Source organism: Maylandia zebra, linkage group LG3 (genome assembly GCF_041146795.1).
Source record: "Maylandia zebra isolate NMK-2024a linkage group LG3, Mzebra_GT3a, whole genome shotgun sequence".
In the NCBI taxonomy this organism is placed as follows: Eukaryota; Metazoa; Chordata; class Actinopteri; order Cichliformes; family Cichlidae; genus Maylandia; species Maylandia zebra.
The window spans coordinates 59,985,701-60,003,528 of NC_135169.1; the positions used below are offsets into that span (position 1 = coordinate 59,985,701).

The following is a 17,828-nucleotide window of genomic DNA, read 5'->3' on the forward strand; positions in this document are numbered from 1 at the left end:
AAATAGCAGTTATCCAATACTAGCTGTGTACACGGTCAGAAAACCGTGAGACTCCTAACCTCTCTGTCCATGCTCCTCCCCTTCCCTCTCACACAGGGTTTCATGCTACTACTGCACTTATGTAATGAATCTATGAATAATAAAACAAACATGAACTCAATCGTAAATAAAATATAAAGCAGACGTCTGGCGCTTACAAACAGATAAACTGTTTTTAAAGGTAAAATATAGAGGCCACATCAAAAGTAGTCAAGAAGGGTTAAAGGCTAAAAGCAAAGTTGTCACCAAGTACTGTTTATATTTGTGTGTATTGCTGCAGCTTTTTTGAGTATTAATTTGGTGCCTTTGTGTGAAATAATGGTATTGTGAGTGATCCATATAGTCACAAAGAATAGCCACTTGTTTCTGTGCTACCAAAGTTCCCCGGCTTTCATTCAAAATGTGTTTATCGTCAGCACCTGCACATTAAACTACTTAAACATTATAAATGTCTTCAAGCTCACACTGAGGCCTGTGGGGTACTATCAGCCACTGAGACAGTACACACATTTATATGTGTTTGTATATGAATATTTCATACTTTAAGACTGCCTGTTTATTTAAGGGAGATGAACAAAATACATTGGAATTGTACAAAATAATATCATGGATGATAAATTAAATAGATTTTAAGTAGATGCTTGTGCATTCTTAAAGTCTTATATGTTGAACTGAACTATGTGATCTGTTCAAAGCCTTAATCTTAATTTGAAGTGAAATGTGCATTTTGAGTTTATACACTATGTATATAAGGCGACCGTTTCCTTTTGCAGTATTTTTGTGTGGTGTACTTTTCTATGTCTTAACAAAAGGGGAACAAAGGTGTTTAAGTTCACCTAGGATGATGTGTTTTAATTTTCACATGGTCTTGCTTGAATTTGACCCTGACAAAGGCGTATGAACTCTGTCAGCTGTTTGGAGTTTCCATTTTCTAAACTTCTACATTCTGAACCTTCTTCAGCTCTGAACAGATGATGAAACACTGAATGATTTCAAGCTCACACTTTGTCTAATAAACTTACATCTTTCATTCTTTATACAGATTGAGTGTCTGTGGTTTGTCAGAGATCAGCTGTGATTATCTGGCAGCAGCACTGAAGTCCAACCCCTCCCATCTGAGACAGCTGGAGCTGAGCTCCAACAACAACCTGCAGGATTCAGGAGTGAAGCATCTGTGTGGTTTCCTGGAGAGTCCAGGATGTGGACTTGAAACTCTGAGGTCAGTCAGCATGTTTTAGTTGTGCTGAGATGAATATGATGTGAAAGTTGTGCTGACACTAAACTGCAGACATCAGGCTGATATTATACTGATCCACACTGAGGATCTTCATGGTAAAGTCTGTTTTCTTCTTCTCTGGTTTAGTCCATTGACTGCAGCAGAACAATGTTCACATTTCAAACAGTGAGACTCAACGTATGGCCCGCAGCCCACACGCGGCCTGCCCACCTTCCCTGATTCAGAGAGAGGGGACCCTGATTAACTGTGTAGTGTTCTTCCTCACAGTTCTAAGTATCAGACACAACAATGAATAATCCACAGCTGACTGTCTTTAGCAGGTCAAAGGTCACGGCACACAGCAGACAGTGGGAAATATTATAACTCTGATCATTTATCAGCACATATCCATATGTATAAAAACAAAGCTGACACTGTGAGACTTGATCAGAGGTGTGATCATCACAGCAGAGGCCTTTGTGTCAAAGTCACTGAGGATCAAACAGAAACACATGAAGCAGATTTTCCTGTTCTGGCTTTTTATAGCAGATAACCTTCAAAATATTCTGCAGTCCATCAAAAACTGAAGCAAACCATGAATCAACATGTGAACATGAGCTGATGCTGCTGAAGTGAAGCAAAGTTACAGAGGTTTGATTACAGACACAGCTGAGAGTTTGTAATCTGTCATCATTTTAAAAGGTTTACATTTCTTCAGTATATCCACATTTGCAGCTGGTACCTCAACCTCCACTTGTCCAACACAACTGCTGTCCACTGCCTCCATGACATTGTGATTTTGCTGTTGGTCTTCTGTCAGATCTTCATCAATCACTTCTGCACGGGGCACACCTTCAGACTCTGCAGCTGGATAACGAAAGCCTGTAAGATAAAATTAGACATAAGGTAAATGTACACCAATATTCCAATGACAGGTGTGTGATTCATCTGGAAGTTATGTGCGGATTAGTGTACAGTGATAGCAATTTAGTATGTTTTTAGAGGGGGGGGGTTGTTTACCTCCGATGGGTGCTCTTTTTCGCTTCCGTTGCGTACGCCTTGAGTGCCGGTCCGAGTCTGATACAGGTATGTCGTCATGCCCCATGTGCAGTGTTGGTGCCCAGTCTGGATTTGTTACATCCATTTCATATGCTGGTTTGCCTGCAATAATGCCAAATCATAAGCTACTCAGTCGACATGATGTGGTTCTGCAGCATCACACATTAGCATGTTTTATCTCATTATCTATGACCGCAGCACGTTGAAAATAACACTAAAAGCCTTTCAAGAGTGATATGAATTAATTTAGAACTCACCGGAAAGAAAATGCCGTGAGCAAACCAACAAAAAGCTGGGGATTGCAGAGAACTCGATATCCGCTCGTCTCACCGCTGCAATCCAAGCCTGACGTCTTTGTTTAGTAATATCGGATACATGGGATCCCTCACGTTGCCTCCAGGATGGAAAACGATGAAAAGAGAGCCCGTTATCCAGCTTCTTGCCTTCACGATCGTGTGATCTAACGTTGCAACCGACAACACAACACGTACGATCCATAGCTGAAATGGTATCCTTTGGCTGGCCTACTGTCATGGCGGAAGGGGGCGTGGCCCATCTCCCGTGACATCACGCTCCAAAGCCCTATAGGTGGGAAAATGTACCATGTCGACCAATCAAAAATGATATGGAAACATGACATTTGGATGTTTAGCAAAAGGGGGAAGTTTTAGGAGTGACCGGCAAGAGAGAGCGAGTGAGCGAAAGAGAGAGAGAGTTTTGATACGTGAGAGATTTGTGACGTTTACCGTGTTTGGTCTCAAGTTAGTTTGTTGTCTTGTGTATTTAGTGTGTAGCTGTTGTTTTGTTTTGTGTGTCAGTTCTACTAGTGATCGTCACAGTTGCTGCCTTAAAGCCAACAAAGGCAGATTGCAGTGTAAACGCTGAGTGACACACCTGCTGTCAGACCTGCAGGTTTATCCCTGTGCTGTTCTCATATGTGTTAGAGTGACACAAACTATTGTTTGACACCTGATTGTTCTGTAAATAGTTTGAAATGATTATATGAAAAACGTCTGAGCCTTGGCTGCATTTTTTGGTAAATAGTACCATATAACTTTGTTGTTTGCAAAACGTGTGCGTATTTTTAAAAGTGTACAATCTCTATTTGCATTTCAAGTTATGAAGATGATTCGTTAAACATGTGTGTGGTTTTTACAGTCAAAATATCACTTTCTACGTGTATTTTAAATTTTGTCTGAATTTAGATAAATTGTGCTGATACAGTTGGTCAAAATGAGAAAATAACAGATTGGCAAGATAAACTGTTTTTAAAGGTAAAATATAGAGGCCACATCAAAAGTAGTCAAGAAGGGTTAAAGGCTAAAAGCAAAGTTGTCACCAAGTACTGTTTATATTTGTGTGTATTGCTGCAGCTTTTTTGAGTATTAATTTGGTGCCTTTGTGTGAAATAATGGTATTGTGAGTGATCCATATAGTCACAAAGAATAGCCACTTGTTTCTGTGCTACCAAAGTTCCCCGGCTTTCATTCAAAATGTGTTTATCGTCAGCACCTGCACATTAAACTACTTAAACATTATAAATGTCTTCAAGCTCACACTGAGGCCTGTGGGGTACTATCAGCCACTGAGACAGTACACACATTTATATGTGTTTGTATATGAATATTTCATACTTTAAGACTGCCTGTTTATTTAAGGGAGATGAACAAAATACATTGGAATTGTACAAAATAATATCATGGATGATAAATTAAATAGATTTTAAGTAGATGCTTGTGCATTCTTAAAGTCTTATATGTTGAACTGAACTATGTGATCTGTTCAAAGCCTTAATCTTAATTTGAAGTGAAATGTGCATTTTGAGTTTATACACTATGTATATAAGGCGACCGTTTCCTTTTGCAGTATTTTTGTGTGGTGTACTTTTCTATGTCTTAACAAAAGGGGAACAAAGGTGTTTAAGTTCACCTAGGATGATGTGTTTTAATTTTCACATGGTCTTGCTTGAATTTGACCCTGACAAAGGCGTATGAACTCTGTCAGCTGTTTGGAGTTTCCATTTTCTAAACTTCTACATTCTGAACCTTCTTCAGCTCTGAACAGATGATGAAACACTGAATGATTTCAAGCTCACACTTTGTCTAATAAACTTACATCTTTCATTCTTTATACAGATTGATGGACTGTGGTTTGTCAGAGATCAGCTGTGATTATCTGGCAGCAGCACTGAAGTCCAACCCCTCCCATCTGAGACAGCTGGAGCTGAGTGACAACTACAACCTGCAGGATTCAGGAGTGAAGCATCTGTGTGGTTTCCTGGAGAGTCCAGGATGTGGACTTGAAACTCTGGGGTCAGTCAGCATGTTTTAGTTGTGCTGAGATGAATATGATGTGAAAGTTGTGCTGACACTAAACTGCAGACATCAGGCTGATATTATACTGATCCACACTGAGGATCTTCATGGTAAAGTCTGTTTTCTTCTTCTCTGGTTTAGTCCATTGACTGCAGCAGAACAATGTTCACATTTCAAACCTTCAAAGAAGAAGAAAAATCCTCCACTGGATAATTCACTGTGAAACTCTCCAACTCTTCATTCCACCTTAAAGTCTGTCTGACACTGAAATCCAAAGCAAAATGTGTGTTTGCTTTACAGACAGCAGTCCAACACAAACATACACACATCATCCAAAACACAGTCCAACATCCAAATCTCCTCCACTGCCAGCATGAATGATGGGAAAGAGGAGGAACACTCTGACATTCAGGGTTAGAATGAGTTTCATGAAGCAGACTGTGAAGATCAAAGCTGCATTAGAAAGCTTACATGAATGAATGAGTGGACAGAAGTGGACAGAGATCATCTGAAGCACTTCAAAGGCTTTAAATCAGCACATTTCTCTTTATTCTTTATCAACTCTGTTAGTTTCTCTCAGTTTTCTGTGGAATGAAGCTAACAGCAGGCTAATAAGATGCTGACCAATAGGTTTCTATTAAAGGTTGTAATTTGTATATGAAAAAGTGCTTTGGCTCAGCAGGGATCAGCTTACAGGTAGAATACAGCTGCTGGATGGGATTAGCATGTCATAGCTATCTACCAAACTGCTAACTGGGGGATTTCAGGCCATCTATGGATCATTTTTGCTAACTGTTTATTCAGCTTAGGCTCACAGGGCTGCAGCCTGTGCCCTAGCTGTCATAGGGAAGAGGCGTGGTCCACCTGCACAGGTGAGCAGTCCATCACAGGGCCAACAGAGAGAGACAGAGAAGCACTCTCTCACATCCACACCTACAGCCAATTTAGAAGCACCAATGAACCTAAGCAGCATTTCATTGGACTGTGGGAGAACATCCAACCTCCACAGAAAGGCCAACAAGCTTCAACCTACAACCTTCTTGCTTTAAGGCACTAGTGCGAACCACTTTTCCCCCATTTCAGCCCAAATCCTGCATCTTCCTGTTTCTGACTCCAGGCCAGCTCCACTAACACTTTCTCATCAGACACTGCCACCTAGTGGAGGAAGTCTTAGTTCCATTTGAAGCTTCAGATTACAGTTAGTTCCTTTACAAAGAGGTGGAGGTGGTGGGGCCACAGCACCATCATCACTGAGTGCCATAGGACACTTAACCTTTGTTTCCATATGCTGGGAACTTCCTGTTGTTCCAAGGAGGACTGGAAAATGTGTGAAAATCTCCCAGTCAGTTCCTCACAGCACACTTCAATCATTTCCCTCCCACAGCATCAGGACCAGGGCTTTTTCTCTCTTTGGTCCCACTAAGAGATTTCCACACAAACACCTCATCAGTGGGACTCTCAGAGCTACCAGCCCTTTGCTACAATCACAAAGCTCTTCATTGAAATCAATGATATCAAAGCTGGAATCAAATGAGTCCAAGTCTTCTGCTGTGATTCAGCATCACATTCATCTTTGCTCCTTGTTCTGCATCCCCACCATGGACTTGAAACTCTGGGGGTCAGTCAGCATGTTTTAGTTGTGCTGAGATGAATATGATGTGAAAGTTGTGCTGACACTAAACTGCAGACATCAGGCTGATATTATACTGATCCACACTGAGGATCTTCATGGTAAAGTCTGTTTTCTTCTTCTCTGGTTTAGTCCATTGACTGCAGCAGAACAATGTTCACATTTCAAACCTTCAAAGAAGAAGAAAAATCCTCCACTGGATAATTCACTGTGAAACTCTCCAACTCTTCATTCCACCTTAAAGTCTGTCTGACACTGAAATCCAAAGCAAAATGTGCGTTTGCTTTACAGACAGCAGTCCAACACAAACATACACACATCATCCAAAACACAGTCCAACATCCAAATCTCCTCCACTGCCAGCATGAATGATGGGAAAGAGAAGGAGGAACACTCTGACATTCAGGGTTAGAATGAGTTTCATGAAGCAGACTGTGAAGATCAAAGCTGCATTAGAAAGCTTACATGAATGAATGAGTGGACAGAAGTGGACAGAGATCATCTGAAGCACTTCAAAGGCTTTAAATCAGCACATTTCTCTTTATTCTTTATCAACTCTGTTAGTTTCTCTCAGTTTTCTGTGGAATGAAGCTAACAGCAGGCTAATAAGATGCTGACCAATAGGTTTCTATTAAAGGTTGTAATTTGTATATGAAAAAGTGCTTTGGCTCAGCAGGGATCAGCTTACAGGTAGAATACAGCTGCTGGATGGGATTAGCATGTCATAGCTATCTACCAAACTGCTAACTGGGGGATTTCAGGCCATCTATGGATCATTTTTGCTAACTGTTTATTCAGCTTAGGCTCACAGGGCTGCAGCCTGTGCCCTAGCTGTCATAGGGAAGAGGCGTGGTCCACCTGCACAGGTGAGCAGTCCATCACAGGGCCAACAGAGAGAGACAGAGAAGCACTCTCTCACATCCACACCTACAGCCAATTTAGAAGCACCAATGAACCTAAGCAGCATTTCATTGGACTGTGGGAGAACATCCAACCTCCACAGAAAGGCCAACAAGCTTCAACCTACAACCTTCTTGCTTTAAGGCACTAGTGCGAACCACTTTTCCCCCATTTCAGCCCAAATCCTGCATCTTCCTGTTTCTGACTCCAGGCCAGCTCCACTAACACTTTCTCATCAGACACTGCCACCTAGTGGAGGAAGTCTTAGTTCCATTTGAAGCTTCAGATTACAGTTAGTTCCTTTACAAAGAGGTGGAGGTGGTGGGGCCACAGCACCATCATCACTGAGTGCCATAGGACACTTAACCTTTGTTTCCATATGCTGGGAACTTCCTGTTGTTCCAAGGAGGACTGGAAAATGTGTGAAAATCTCCCAGTCAGTTCCTCACAGCACACTTCAATCATTTCCCTCCCACAGCATCAGGACCAGGGCTTTTTCTCTCTTTGGTCCCACTAAGAGATTTCCACACAAACACCTCATCAGTGGGACTCTCAGAGCTACCAGCCCTTTGCTACAATCACAAAGCTCTTCATTGAAATCAATGATATCAAAGCTGGAATCAAATGAGTCCAAGTCTTCTGCTGTGATTCAGCATCACATTCATCTTTGCTCCTTGTTCTGCATCCCCACCATGGACTTCATTCCTTTCCAAGCCAGCCTTGAGTGTCCTTTATTCAGCTCATCCTCTGCTTTACTTTTACACCTGATTTTAGCTGCTTTATCTCTCTTTCAACAAGTTTCTGTGCCTCAATCTTTTTCTTCTCTCCCTCATAACAAGACAGCTTCTTCTGCCTGAGAACATGTTGGAGTGATTTACTAATCCAGGGCTGCTTATTGGGGAAAATACTTCCTGTTTTAAAAGTAATCCCCATTTTTCCCAGAAAGAAATGTAAGTAGAAATCGATGATCTAAGTGAGAACATGAGCCTTTAAAAAGTCCCAGTGGGTGCAGTCAAAGCAGTCCCTCAGTCCCAGTATAGAGTCTTTGGTCCAGACTGGAACAACTGTGTGCCCAGTTTGAGCTCTCTTCAGTGCTGTGACCTGACAGACCCAGAGGGGCCATCACATCACATTTAGAAGCTCCCCTAATGGAGCCACAACACATGTCCAATACTTAGTCTGTCTTGTTGGACCAACTGGAAGAAATGATTCAAGGACTTAGTCACAGAACAGAGATTCAAATCTCCAAAATCCAACTGGCTGCATCAGGACATATAGTCTGAAACTCTGCACAGTTTCCTGTTTGAAGCTGCTTCCTGTTGGCTTCAGCTGTTTGGAGTTTCCATTTTCTAAACTTCTACATTCTGAACCTTCTTCAGCTCTGAACAGATGATGAAACACTGAATGATTTCAAGCTCACACTTTGTCTAATAAACTTACATCTTTCATTCTTTATACAGATTGATGAGCTGTGGTTTGTCAAAGATCAGCTGTGATTATCTGGCAGCAGCACTGAAGTCCAACCCCTCCCATCTGAGACAGCTGGAGCTGAGAGGAAACTACCTGAAGTATCCAGATGTGAAGCAGCTGTCTGATCTTCAGCAGAGTCCAGACTACAGACTGGAGACTCTGGGGTCAGTAGAGTGATGGAGTGAGTGGGTGGTGCTGTCAGCAGTATTGTACTAAACACAGTCAGTATGAAGCAAAGATCCAGTGTTTCCTGTAAAGCTGCAGCTTCTCAGTGAAGCTGTGAGAGGAGAATGGTGACAGGCTTCAGGATTGGACACAAACACTTCCTGCTTCTGACCTTTATGGTCACCATAGTAACAGCTGACACACTCTGATCAAACGCTGTCAACAGCCAATCAGCTCTCTGAACAAAGCAGCACGCAGACCAATGACTGCATTCATTTCCAAGTTTAAAGCAGTGAAGAACACAATCTGTAGGTGAGGAAGAATTTAGTGAGAGCAGATGTTTGGATGGAATTCCTCCAGTGAACAGCTGGAACCGTCCATCTGGATTGTTGGGCTTGTTGTTGGGGTTCCTACAGAGCTCAGAGTGGACACACCAAGGTTCTTCTAATGAATGAAAGTCCAAACTCAAACTAGGAGGGAAAAACATTTTCATCAACTTCAATAAAAATCCAAAGATTAGAAAAAGTGAAGCAACAATGAGTCCTAGTACAGTCCCAGCACTGAAGTCCCTGCTGCTCTTTATACTGGATGTGCTGCATCACTGACTGACAGCTGATGAAGAGTCTCTGGAAACACTCGTTTATCTCCTCTGCTCTTCCTTCTTCTCTCTGCAGGTGGAGCTGGTGATGGTAAACAGGACGGTGTGTGTGCTGAGAGAGGAGGAGCTGTGTCCTGATGATCCAGAGAGGTTGAAGCAGCAGCAGCTTGTGTGTAGAGACGCTCTGACTGGGCCATGTTACTGGGAGGTGGAGAGGAGAGCTTCATCCAGCAGTGACTGACAGAGGAATGAGAAGAAGTGCAGATGACTGTCAGTGCTGCAGAGTGAACTGCTCTGAGAACAGCTCCACTGTCAGACACAATGTAGAGTCCAGCATCATCCCTGTGTGTCCCTCTGGATCTGACAGAGGATCATCAGTGTATCTGGACTGCTCTGCTGCTGCTCTGTCCTTCTACAGTCTCTGCACAGTCTCTGTCTGACTCTGGCTTCAGACCCTCCTGGATCAAACTCACCTGGAAAGACTTTCAAACATCACTCAATAGATTTGAATACAGAATATATTTGATATATACTGTAGATGTACTGTAGAGTTGCAGTTTGTCACTTGTAAATACAGTCTGTGAGCAGCTGTGAGCTGAAAGATCTTTCTAGAAACACGAAATGTTTTCACTCTTCTGTTGCTTTTTCATATATTTCCACAACATTAATATTGATCCCACCTGTCTCACCTGTTTCATGCTTTTATACATAATAACAGGACACGTGTGATCTGAGCGCTGCTGTGGTTGCTGTGCTGCACGTCTTCATTTAGATAACAGAGACATCTAGTGGTTCAGAGGGAGAACTGCAGGAGGTGGAGCTGTGTTTTAGCGTGGAAAACTTTTTTATTTTTATCTTTTAGGCGCAGATACAAATATGACAAGTATTAGTGTACGATACAAAAGGTCACATCAGTCAGCAGAGGGAACAGTGATCACACAGCAATGTAAGAATAGAAACATAACAGTGAATCTGGACATGTATACAGATGGAAGCAAACAAACAGGATATAACACTACATTAAAGCCACAAATGGGAAGAAAACAAAGCCAAAGGAAAATAAATTTGATCTCAGGGCCCTGTTTCAGGAAGCCGGTTTAGTGGAAAAACTGAGTAAGTATACCCTGAGTTAACGAAAACTCTGGGTTTTCGGTTTCACAAAGCGAGTTCAGCTGAAGCCTCAGTGAGTCACTATGACGACACACGCCATGAAGCTAACCTGCCCCCTAGCAGGTTTACTACAACTAACCCTGACTGTCTCCGCCCCTTTGTCGGAAACCTGACAGTAGGAAGTGTCGGACATGGCGTGCCCCGTCCTTGAAGAGCCAGTAGATCGTGAAGCCCAAATTCTCCGCAGAGCTCTCCGCCGGGAGAGAGTGATCAGATCGCGTTTGGACATTTTATCATTTCCTGATGAGTTCCTGTGTGAACGTTACCGTTTCTCAGCACAATCTATAATTTATTTGGATAACATCCTCAGGCCATATATTACGCATGTGACACATCGCGGACATTCTCTCAGTTCTGTACATATTATTTGTATTGCACTTCGGTTTTTTGCAAACGGGAGCTTTCTGTATAATATTGGTGACGCTGAGCACGTTTCCAAGGCTACCATCTGTCGGGCAGTCAGGAATGTTACAGTTGCACTGAAACGTCTCCTGTACTGGTTTGTGGTGTTCCCCGGTCATAGACCCACAAGATTTATCAAAGAGGGATGCCACAAAATTGCAGGTATCAGGATGAACAAAACTTAATGTATGATGTGGTGATACTTGGACTACTACTTAAATTTTACATTCATTCTCACGGTTCCCAGGCGTGATTGGCTGTATAGATGGCACTCACATTCCAATCATTGCTCCTTCAGTAAATGAAGGAGACTATGTGAACAGGAAGTCTTTCCACAGCATTAATGTACAGGTACATAGTTCCCTGTAGCATTTCAAACTAACAAATCATTTCATTATAGTAATGGATGCTAATTTGTGTTCTCTGCACTGTGAAGATCATATATGATGCTGCCAACATTATCACAAATGTGGAAGCCAAGTGGCCAGGCTCTGTTCATGACTCACAAATATTCCGTGAATGTACACTGAGCACAAAATTTGGACATGGTGAGTTGAGAATACTTTAAAATATATAAAGACCAATTGCTTCAGGGACATTTGAACTGAAGTGTACCCTTCTGTCTTAGGAGAGTTCACTGGCTACTTGCTTGGTGATAGGGGGTATCCATGTTTACCCTATTTGCTTACCCCTTACCCTGACCCTGAACCGGGCCCACAGCAGCGATATAATCTGGCTAATTGCAGGACAAGAGCCAGAATTGAAATGACTATCGGAATGCTTAAGGCCCGGTTCCAGTGCCTGCAAAGACTCAGGGTCACCCCAGAAAGGGCATGTGACATTATTGTGGCATGTGTGATTCTTCACAACATTGCCACAATTAGAGGAGAACACTGTCCTTCTGAACCAAACAGCAGCAGTGATCCAAACCATGAACATCCTGACCCTCCCACGGACATACAAGATGGAAGAGCAGTCAGAGACACCATATGTCACAATCATTTCTTTTGACCCATCACCTCAACATGTTGAAAGAAGAATAAACAGATTTTTTGTTCAACTGGCTTTATTGGTCGCCTGTGTTTCCTGTACACAAAGTATTAAAAGATGTAAACCTCATAAAGTGTCTCTGTTGCTTCCTCCTCTGTAACAGCTGTCAATGTTTCTTCATTATTTTCCTGCAGTAAAGAAATAAACAACATTGCTGTTCTACTGTAAACTCATATAATCTGTGGAGTATTACTCACAACTGCATGTTGGTCTGGCTCAACAGGAGGCTGCACCAGATGCAGTACACCACCACCATCAACTGATAGAATATGAGGTTTACACAGGTCACTTATAACTTACAAGGGACCAAATGGCAATTAACAAACATACCAAGCACCTTACACTTCATTGTCATTATGCTCTCAAAGACAACCAAGCCTGAGGGAAGGCAAAATCAGTAGGAAAATAACTTCACTACAAAATAATCCATTATGGTAAAGAGTTTATCAAATGAATGAGCAGCACTGCAAAGGTGACTGTGAAGAAAGGATGTATGCACATCATGTATTATTTTGAATTTACCCCCTATGTAGGCACTTGTGTCTTGCGGGGTTATTGACTCAGAGGATGTCCACGCAGAGATGCCTTCGGCCACAGGGCGCCCACTGTTTTGGCTGAGGGCCAACTGCTCAGCCTCTGTGAGTGGTGGTGGTGGAGGACCCCCACCTGTTTTTCAGGCCTCCGCTTTTTTTCTGTTGGCTATAACGGGGTCACATTTGAGCATACAGAGTAAGTGCTTATAGAAAGAAAATTAATGTAGCCTCTAACTGCAATTGATTTACATCGGACAAACAGACCAAGCACTATGGCTCATAATACAATTACACCTTACCTGTTTGGACTATATTTTTATATTTCATTTTTACTTGCTGCCAGGCACGTTTGGGGCCTGTTGGGTTGCACCTGCGCTCACATCACATCACAACATAAAATGTATAAAATAACAAATAAAATAACATATGATAAAATAACGTGTTAAATGGGTGGAAATCCCTAGATCAATGTTTATATTAACACTCACGCATTGACTCTGTCGGCTATGTTTTGCCATGCATGCTCCCTTTCTTTTGCAGCTGAGGCTGTGTTACCTTTTTTTCTGCAAAATTTGCATGTTATCAGCATATGCTGCCATCAGAATTTCGGCCTCAAGCGCTGTAAAATACATTGACCGCGCCTTCTTTCCCTCCGTCTCCATGGTGACTCGCTTACTCTGTGCTCCGCTTATCAGGGCTTTATGTATCCTCGTCCGCGGGCTTCACTTGGGGTTAAAGCAACTCCGCGTTGACTGAACTAATTGTTATCAGCCTTTCTGAAACCGAATATTCCGAGTTGGACAGTTCGGGGTTACTCAACCCTGAGTATCGTTTTTCACTCTGAGTTTTCAGGTAAGAAGTTATGACCTGCAGTCTATCTGGGTCAGATATAAACCAAGTTTAGGTGGAGTTTGTTTTCCTTGTGCTGACTTTTTACAGTCAGTTACAATAACTCATACTGTGTACTAGCTAGCATGACGGAGTTTCTATACAGCTGGGTGGTGCTATGATGTTACTGATAGTGAACTTTACAGTGGCTTGCAAAAGTATTCGGAATCAATGTTATTGGAATTCCACGTGAAAGACCAACACAAAGTGGAACAAAAATCATACATGATTCCAAACATTGGTGCTATGATGTTTTTTACAAATAAATAACTGCAAAGTGGGGTGTGCATAATTATTCTGTCATGGAAAAACACACTGCCATCAACTTCTGTTTTGTTTTTGTCAAAATCACTGTAATATAATCACTGTACCTTTATATACATGCGACTTATATTAATGCTGCTGCCCTCTTGTGGCTAAAGTGTAATTATGTTATTGTTATTAGGGAAAACATTTGAGAGTAACATGCAAATGAGTCAGCACTTTGGCTTCAGCTTAAGAAATCCTCATCTTTATGTAATCGGTTATAGTTGCATGTATTTGTTATCATAATTTAACCTTTAATATTGATGTCTTAAATTTATTTTACGTAAACTAGCAATAATTTTATGGTTGTATTAAATAGAGACATCACTAATGAATGAACTATTTCAGTAATTAATTTAAAAAATGTACATAATCAATTAAAGAAATATATTAATAATGAATTATCCATTAATTTCATTTAAAATAATTCATTATTTGTTTATATACAATTCAAATTAGTTAATTACATATTTAATCAATTATTGGTTTGTTTTCTATTTTAATTATTTTACTGACACATTTAATGAATTATTTAATGATGTATTTATTTAATTCACGTTGCTACTCCTGGCCCTGCATCGCTGTTCATAAATACATTTTATTTGTCAGCTTCACCCATCAAAGTCAGGGGGCGGGGTTAATGCTGATCAAGTCAAAACCATTGCTTTGGTCTGGTGGGCGTTCTTTTAGTGGGCTTTTCTGTTGTGCCTGCGTGGCAGACTATGATGCGGGGAAGGAGGACCCAAATGCTGGACTCTTTGATGAGGTCAGTGCATTTATTTACAGTGATGCAAAATAATCCAAACAACAATAAATCCCCAGTGCGTTCCCGACTCTGACATGTCCTCTTGCCAGTGTTGGTGTTCTTTGTCTCCGCTCCTCAGTGTCTGAGCACCCCGTGCTCGCTGTCCTCTCGTCTCCACACTCCTCCTGGGGAATAACAAAGAGGCAGCCGTCAGCAACACCACAATGCAGCAGACTAACCTTAACTAACTCGCCAAGAGACGAACGTGAAGTAACGCAATGATCCAGCATTCCATCACTTTAATATCTTCTAGACAAGAATGTAGTGGCATAATCTTTAACCTCCTAAGACCCAAACTCCTCCGTGGCATTCATTTTTAATTTCTCTTTGATATTTGGGCTGATTGGGACCCGATGAATGTAAAAACAAAGAATTACCAGATTTTTTTTTTTTTTTACCAAATTTTGTTTCTGACAAAAATGAGGTGTCCGTGCACCTGACTGCATGGACACGAGCTGAAAGCCGACAGCTCGCTGATTCTGATGTTTCAGCGGGTCCGCGCTTTGTGTTTACGCCCTTTTTGCATTGATTCTGAAGCTGCAGGTTTTATTTCTCCAAACAATATTGAGTAATAATTAATGCGCCTTATAATCCAGTGAGCCTTATGGTCTGTAAAATATGGTGCATTTGCAATACCAATGTGCACAATATTGGAACTAAATTATTTTATATTGACAAACAGCGGCCCGCATTAAATTGTGACTGTCACCAGGTAATGTGGGCATGTTTCCTGAATAAGCAGCAGGTGGTAAAAAGCTGACAGGTGAACAGGATGCATGCAGGTAAATTCGAGGGCCCTTCGAGCTGATCGGTGGTGTCGTGAGGAGAATTTCAGCTTATTATTCATGTTACAGAAACACAGAGGTACGAGACCAGGCAGAAGACTTTCTGATTATTTGTTTTTAGTTAAAATAATTCCATTGTTGTCTAGTGATGGTGTGGTAAAGCTCTGTGAATGTGTCCAATTTTTCCAGCTTTGTTGCTTCACCTACAGGCAGATCACACAAAGCCTCGTTTAACTGCTTATTATGAAGAACTGACAGCTGCTGGTCATTTAATGTTCAGCAGCACTGCTGTGAGAATACCTGTAGGATACATACCAGTAGATCTGTAAGCACATGCACAGCTGCAGGGCTAGAAGGGCCCAAATGAATTAAATAAATAGATTCTTAAATAATTAATTAAATGTGTCAATAAGTGATTAATTACATTTATTTAAAAATCATTAATTTTTTAAAATTAATTTATTGTAAATGTTTTAAATGAAATTACTTGGCATTAAATCAATTATGTATATATTTAATTTATTAAGTATTTTGAACTTAATTCATTAATAACATTTAATAAATTATTTAATGATGACTCATTAAATAATTATTGATGATAAATTAACCCTCCACATGATTTAACCTCTATAGAGATGCTATTTTATCTAGATGTTGCAGCACTGAGAGCTCCAGAAAGACCCTTCATGGTGGCCCTGCAGCCAACCAGCACTTCAGTCAAATGCTGTCAAAAGTGGTCCCAGAGACACTGTTAGCTGTAACCATCAATGACCAAGAATTGTGTCATTTAATTCAGGGTTTCCCTGTATTATTGTTTGATATCATTTCTGAATAAATAAATAAATCAAGATGACGAGCCTTTAAATGCACTTATGTTAGTATAAATATACAAAAATAAAAAATAATTTTCCTGTTAGGAGAATAAGAAATAAATATATTCATCACATGCATCAAATCACAACGTCCTCCTGCAAGCATTGTGATTGGTTGATGCTGTTTCCATCATTTATGTTTGTTTACCTTGAATAAATTTGCTCTACAGAGCATTTATTAATTAGAAGGATTATTAATAAACATCTTTCCCTCTGTCCCTATTGCCAGTCTTGGCAGCCGGGGGTCAGTCCGCCAGGTTCTCCGCTCCTGGCCGCCACCTGGCACACAATGCACCCGGCCCCTATGGCGCCTCCTGCGGGTGGTGGGCATGCGGGAGGATGGGCCCATGTCTCCTCTTCGGGCTGTGCCCGGCCGGGCCCCATGGACTAAGGCCCGGCCACCAGACGCTCACCCTCGGGAACCCTCCCCGGGCCTGGCTCCAGGGCGGGGCCCCGGTAACCCTATCCCAGGCAGGGTAAACTGTTCCCTCGATATTCTTTTCATAAGGGTCTTCTGAATCGCTCTTTGTCTGGTCCCTCACCCAGGACCAATTTGCCATGGGAGACCCTACCAGGGGGCAAAAGCCCCCAGGCAACATAGCCCCTGGGATCCCTGGGTCACACAAACCCCTCCACCACGATAAGGTAGCGATTCCGGAGGCAGCCGACAGGTATCGACAGGCCAAGCGGAATGCGGCTCGGGCAGTGGCTGAAGCAAAAACTCGGGTGTGGGAGGAGTTCGGAGAGGCCATGGAAAAAGACTTTCGGACTGCCTCGAAGAGATTCTGGCAAGCCGTCAGACGTCTCAGGAGGGGAAAGCGGTGCTCTACCTGCACTGTGTATAGTGCTGGCGGAGCGCTGCTGACGTCGACTGAGAAAATTGTCAGGCGGTGGAAGGAATACTTCGAGGACCTCCTTAATCCCACTGACACGTCTTCCGAGGAGGAAGCAGAGTCTGGGGATGAGGGGAATGACCCGCCAATTTCCGGGGGCGAGGTCACTGAGGCAGTTAAACAACTTCTTGGTGGCAGAGCCCCTGGTGTTGATGAGGTCCACCCCGAGTTCCTGAAGGCTCTGGACGTTGTAGGGCTGTCCTGGTTGACATGCCTCTGCAATGTTGCGTGGAGATCAGGGGCAGTACCTGTGGACTGGCAGACCGGGGTGGTGGTCCCCATCTTTAAGAAGGGGGACCGGAGGGTGTGTTCCAACTACAGGGGGATCACACTCCTCAGCCTCCCTGGGAAAGTCTATGCCAGGGTGCTGGAAAGGAGAGTTCGTCCGCTAGTTGAACCTCGGATACAGGAGGAACAATGCGGTTTTTGTCCTGGTCGCGGAACACTGGACCAGCTCTTTATCCTCTCGAGGATACTTGAGGGTGCATGGGAGTTTTCCCAACCAGTCTACATGTGTTTTGTGGACTTGGAGAAGGCATTCAACCGTGTCCCTCGGGGTGTCCTGTGGGAGGTGTTGCGGGAGTATGGGGTGTCTGGCCCATTGCTACGGGCCATTCGATCCCTATACAACCGTTGCAAGAGCTTGGTTCGCATTGCCGGCAATAAGTCAGACTCGTTTCCGGTGGGTGATGGGCTCCGCCAGGGCTGCCCTTTGTCTCCGGTTCTGTTCAT

At 42.5% G+C, this 17,828-nt stretch overlaps 1 protein-coding gene across 3 annotated transcripts; it reads left to right on the top strand.

Annotated features, from left to right (window-relative positions):
* Positions 1-894: 894 nt before the first annotated feature.
* Positions 895-12,263, top strand: LOC143416854 (ribonuclease inhibitor-like). Of its 3 annotated transcripts, XR_013097100.1 has the most exons (5): positions 4,177-4,626; positions 8,620-8,793; positions 9,469-11,315; positions 11,401-11,512; positions 11,593-12,263. XR_013097100.1 is itself a non-coding variant. In XM_076882528.1 (3 exons), the coding sequence occupies exons 1-3, from the start codon at positions 4,454-4,456 to the stop codon at positions 9,479-9,481; spliced, it is 360 nt and encodes a 119-aa protein (XP_076738643.1). In that variant the 5' UTR covers positions 4,213-4,453; the 3' UTR covers positions 9,482-10,014. The 3 variants fall into 3 exon arrangements, 1 of the variants encoding a protein (XP_076738643.1); XR_013097099.1 differs by lacking the exon at positions 4,177-4,626 and adding an exon at positions 895-1,258 and having other exon boundaries at positions 11,401-12,263; XM_076882528.1 differs by lacking the exons at positions 11,401-11,512; positions 11,593-12,263 and having other exon boundaries at positions 4,213-4,626; positions 9,469-10,014.
* The last annotated feature ends 5,565 nt before the right edge of the window (positions 12,264-17,828 follow it).

Excerpts from the sequence above, each read along its gene's own strand:
- LOC143416854 (XM_076882528.1), top strand. The coding sequence starts at position 4,454 with ATGGACTGTGGTTTGTCAGAGATCAGCTGTGATTATCTGGCAGCAGCA. Across the intron at positions 4,627-8,619 it reads TGTGGACTTGAAACTCTGGG|ATTGATGAGCTGTGGTTTGT; the intron begins GTCAGTCAGCAT and ends TTCTTTATACAG.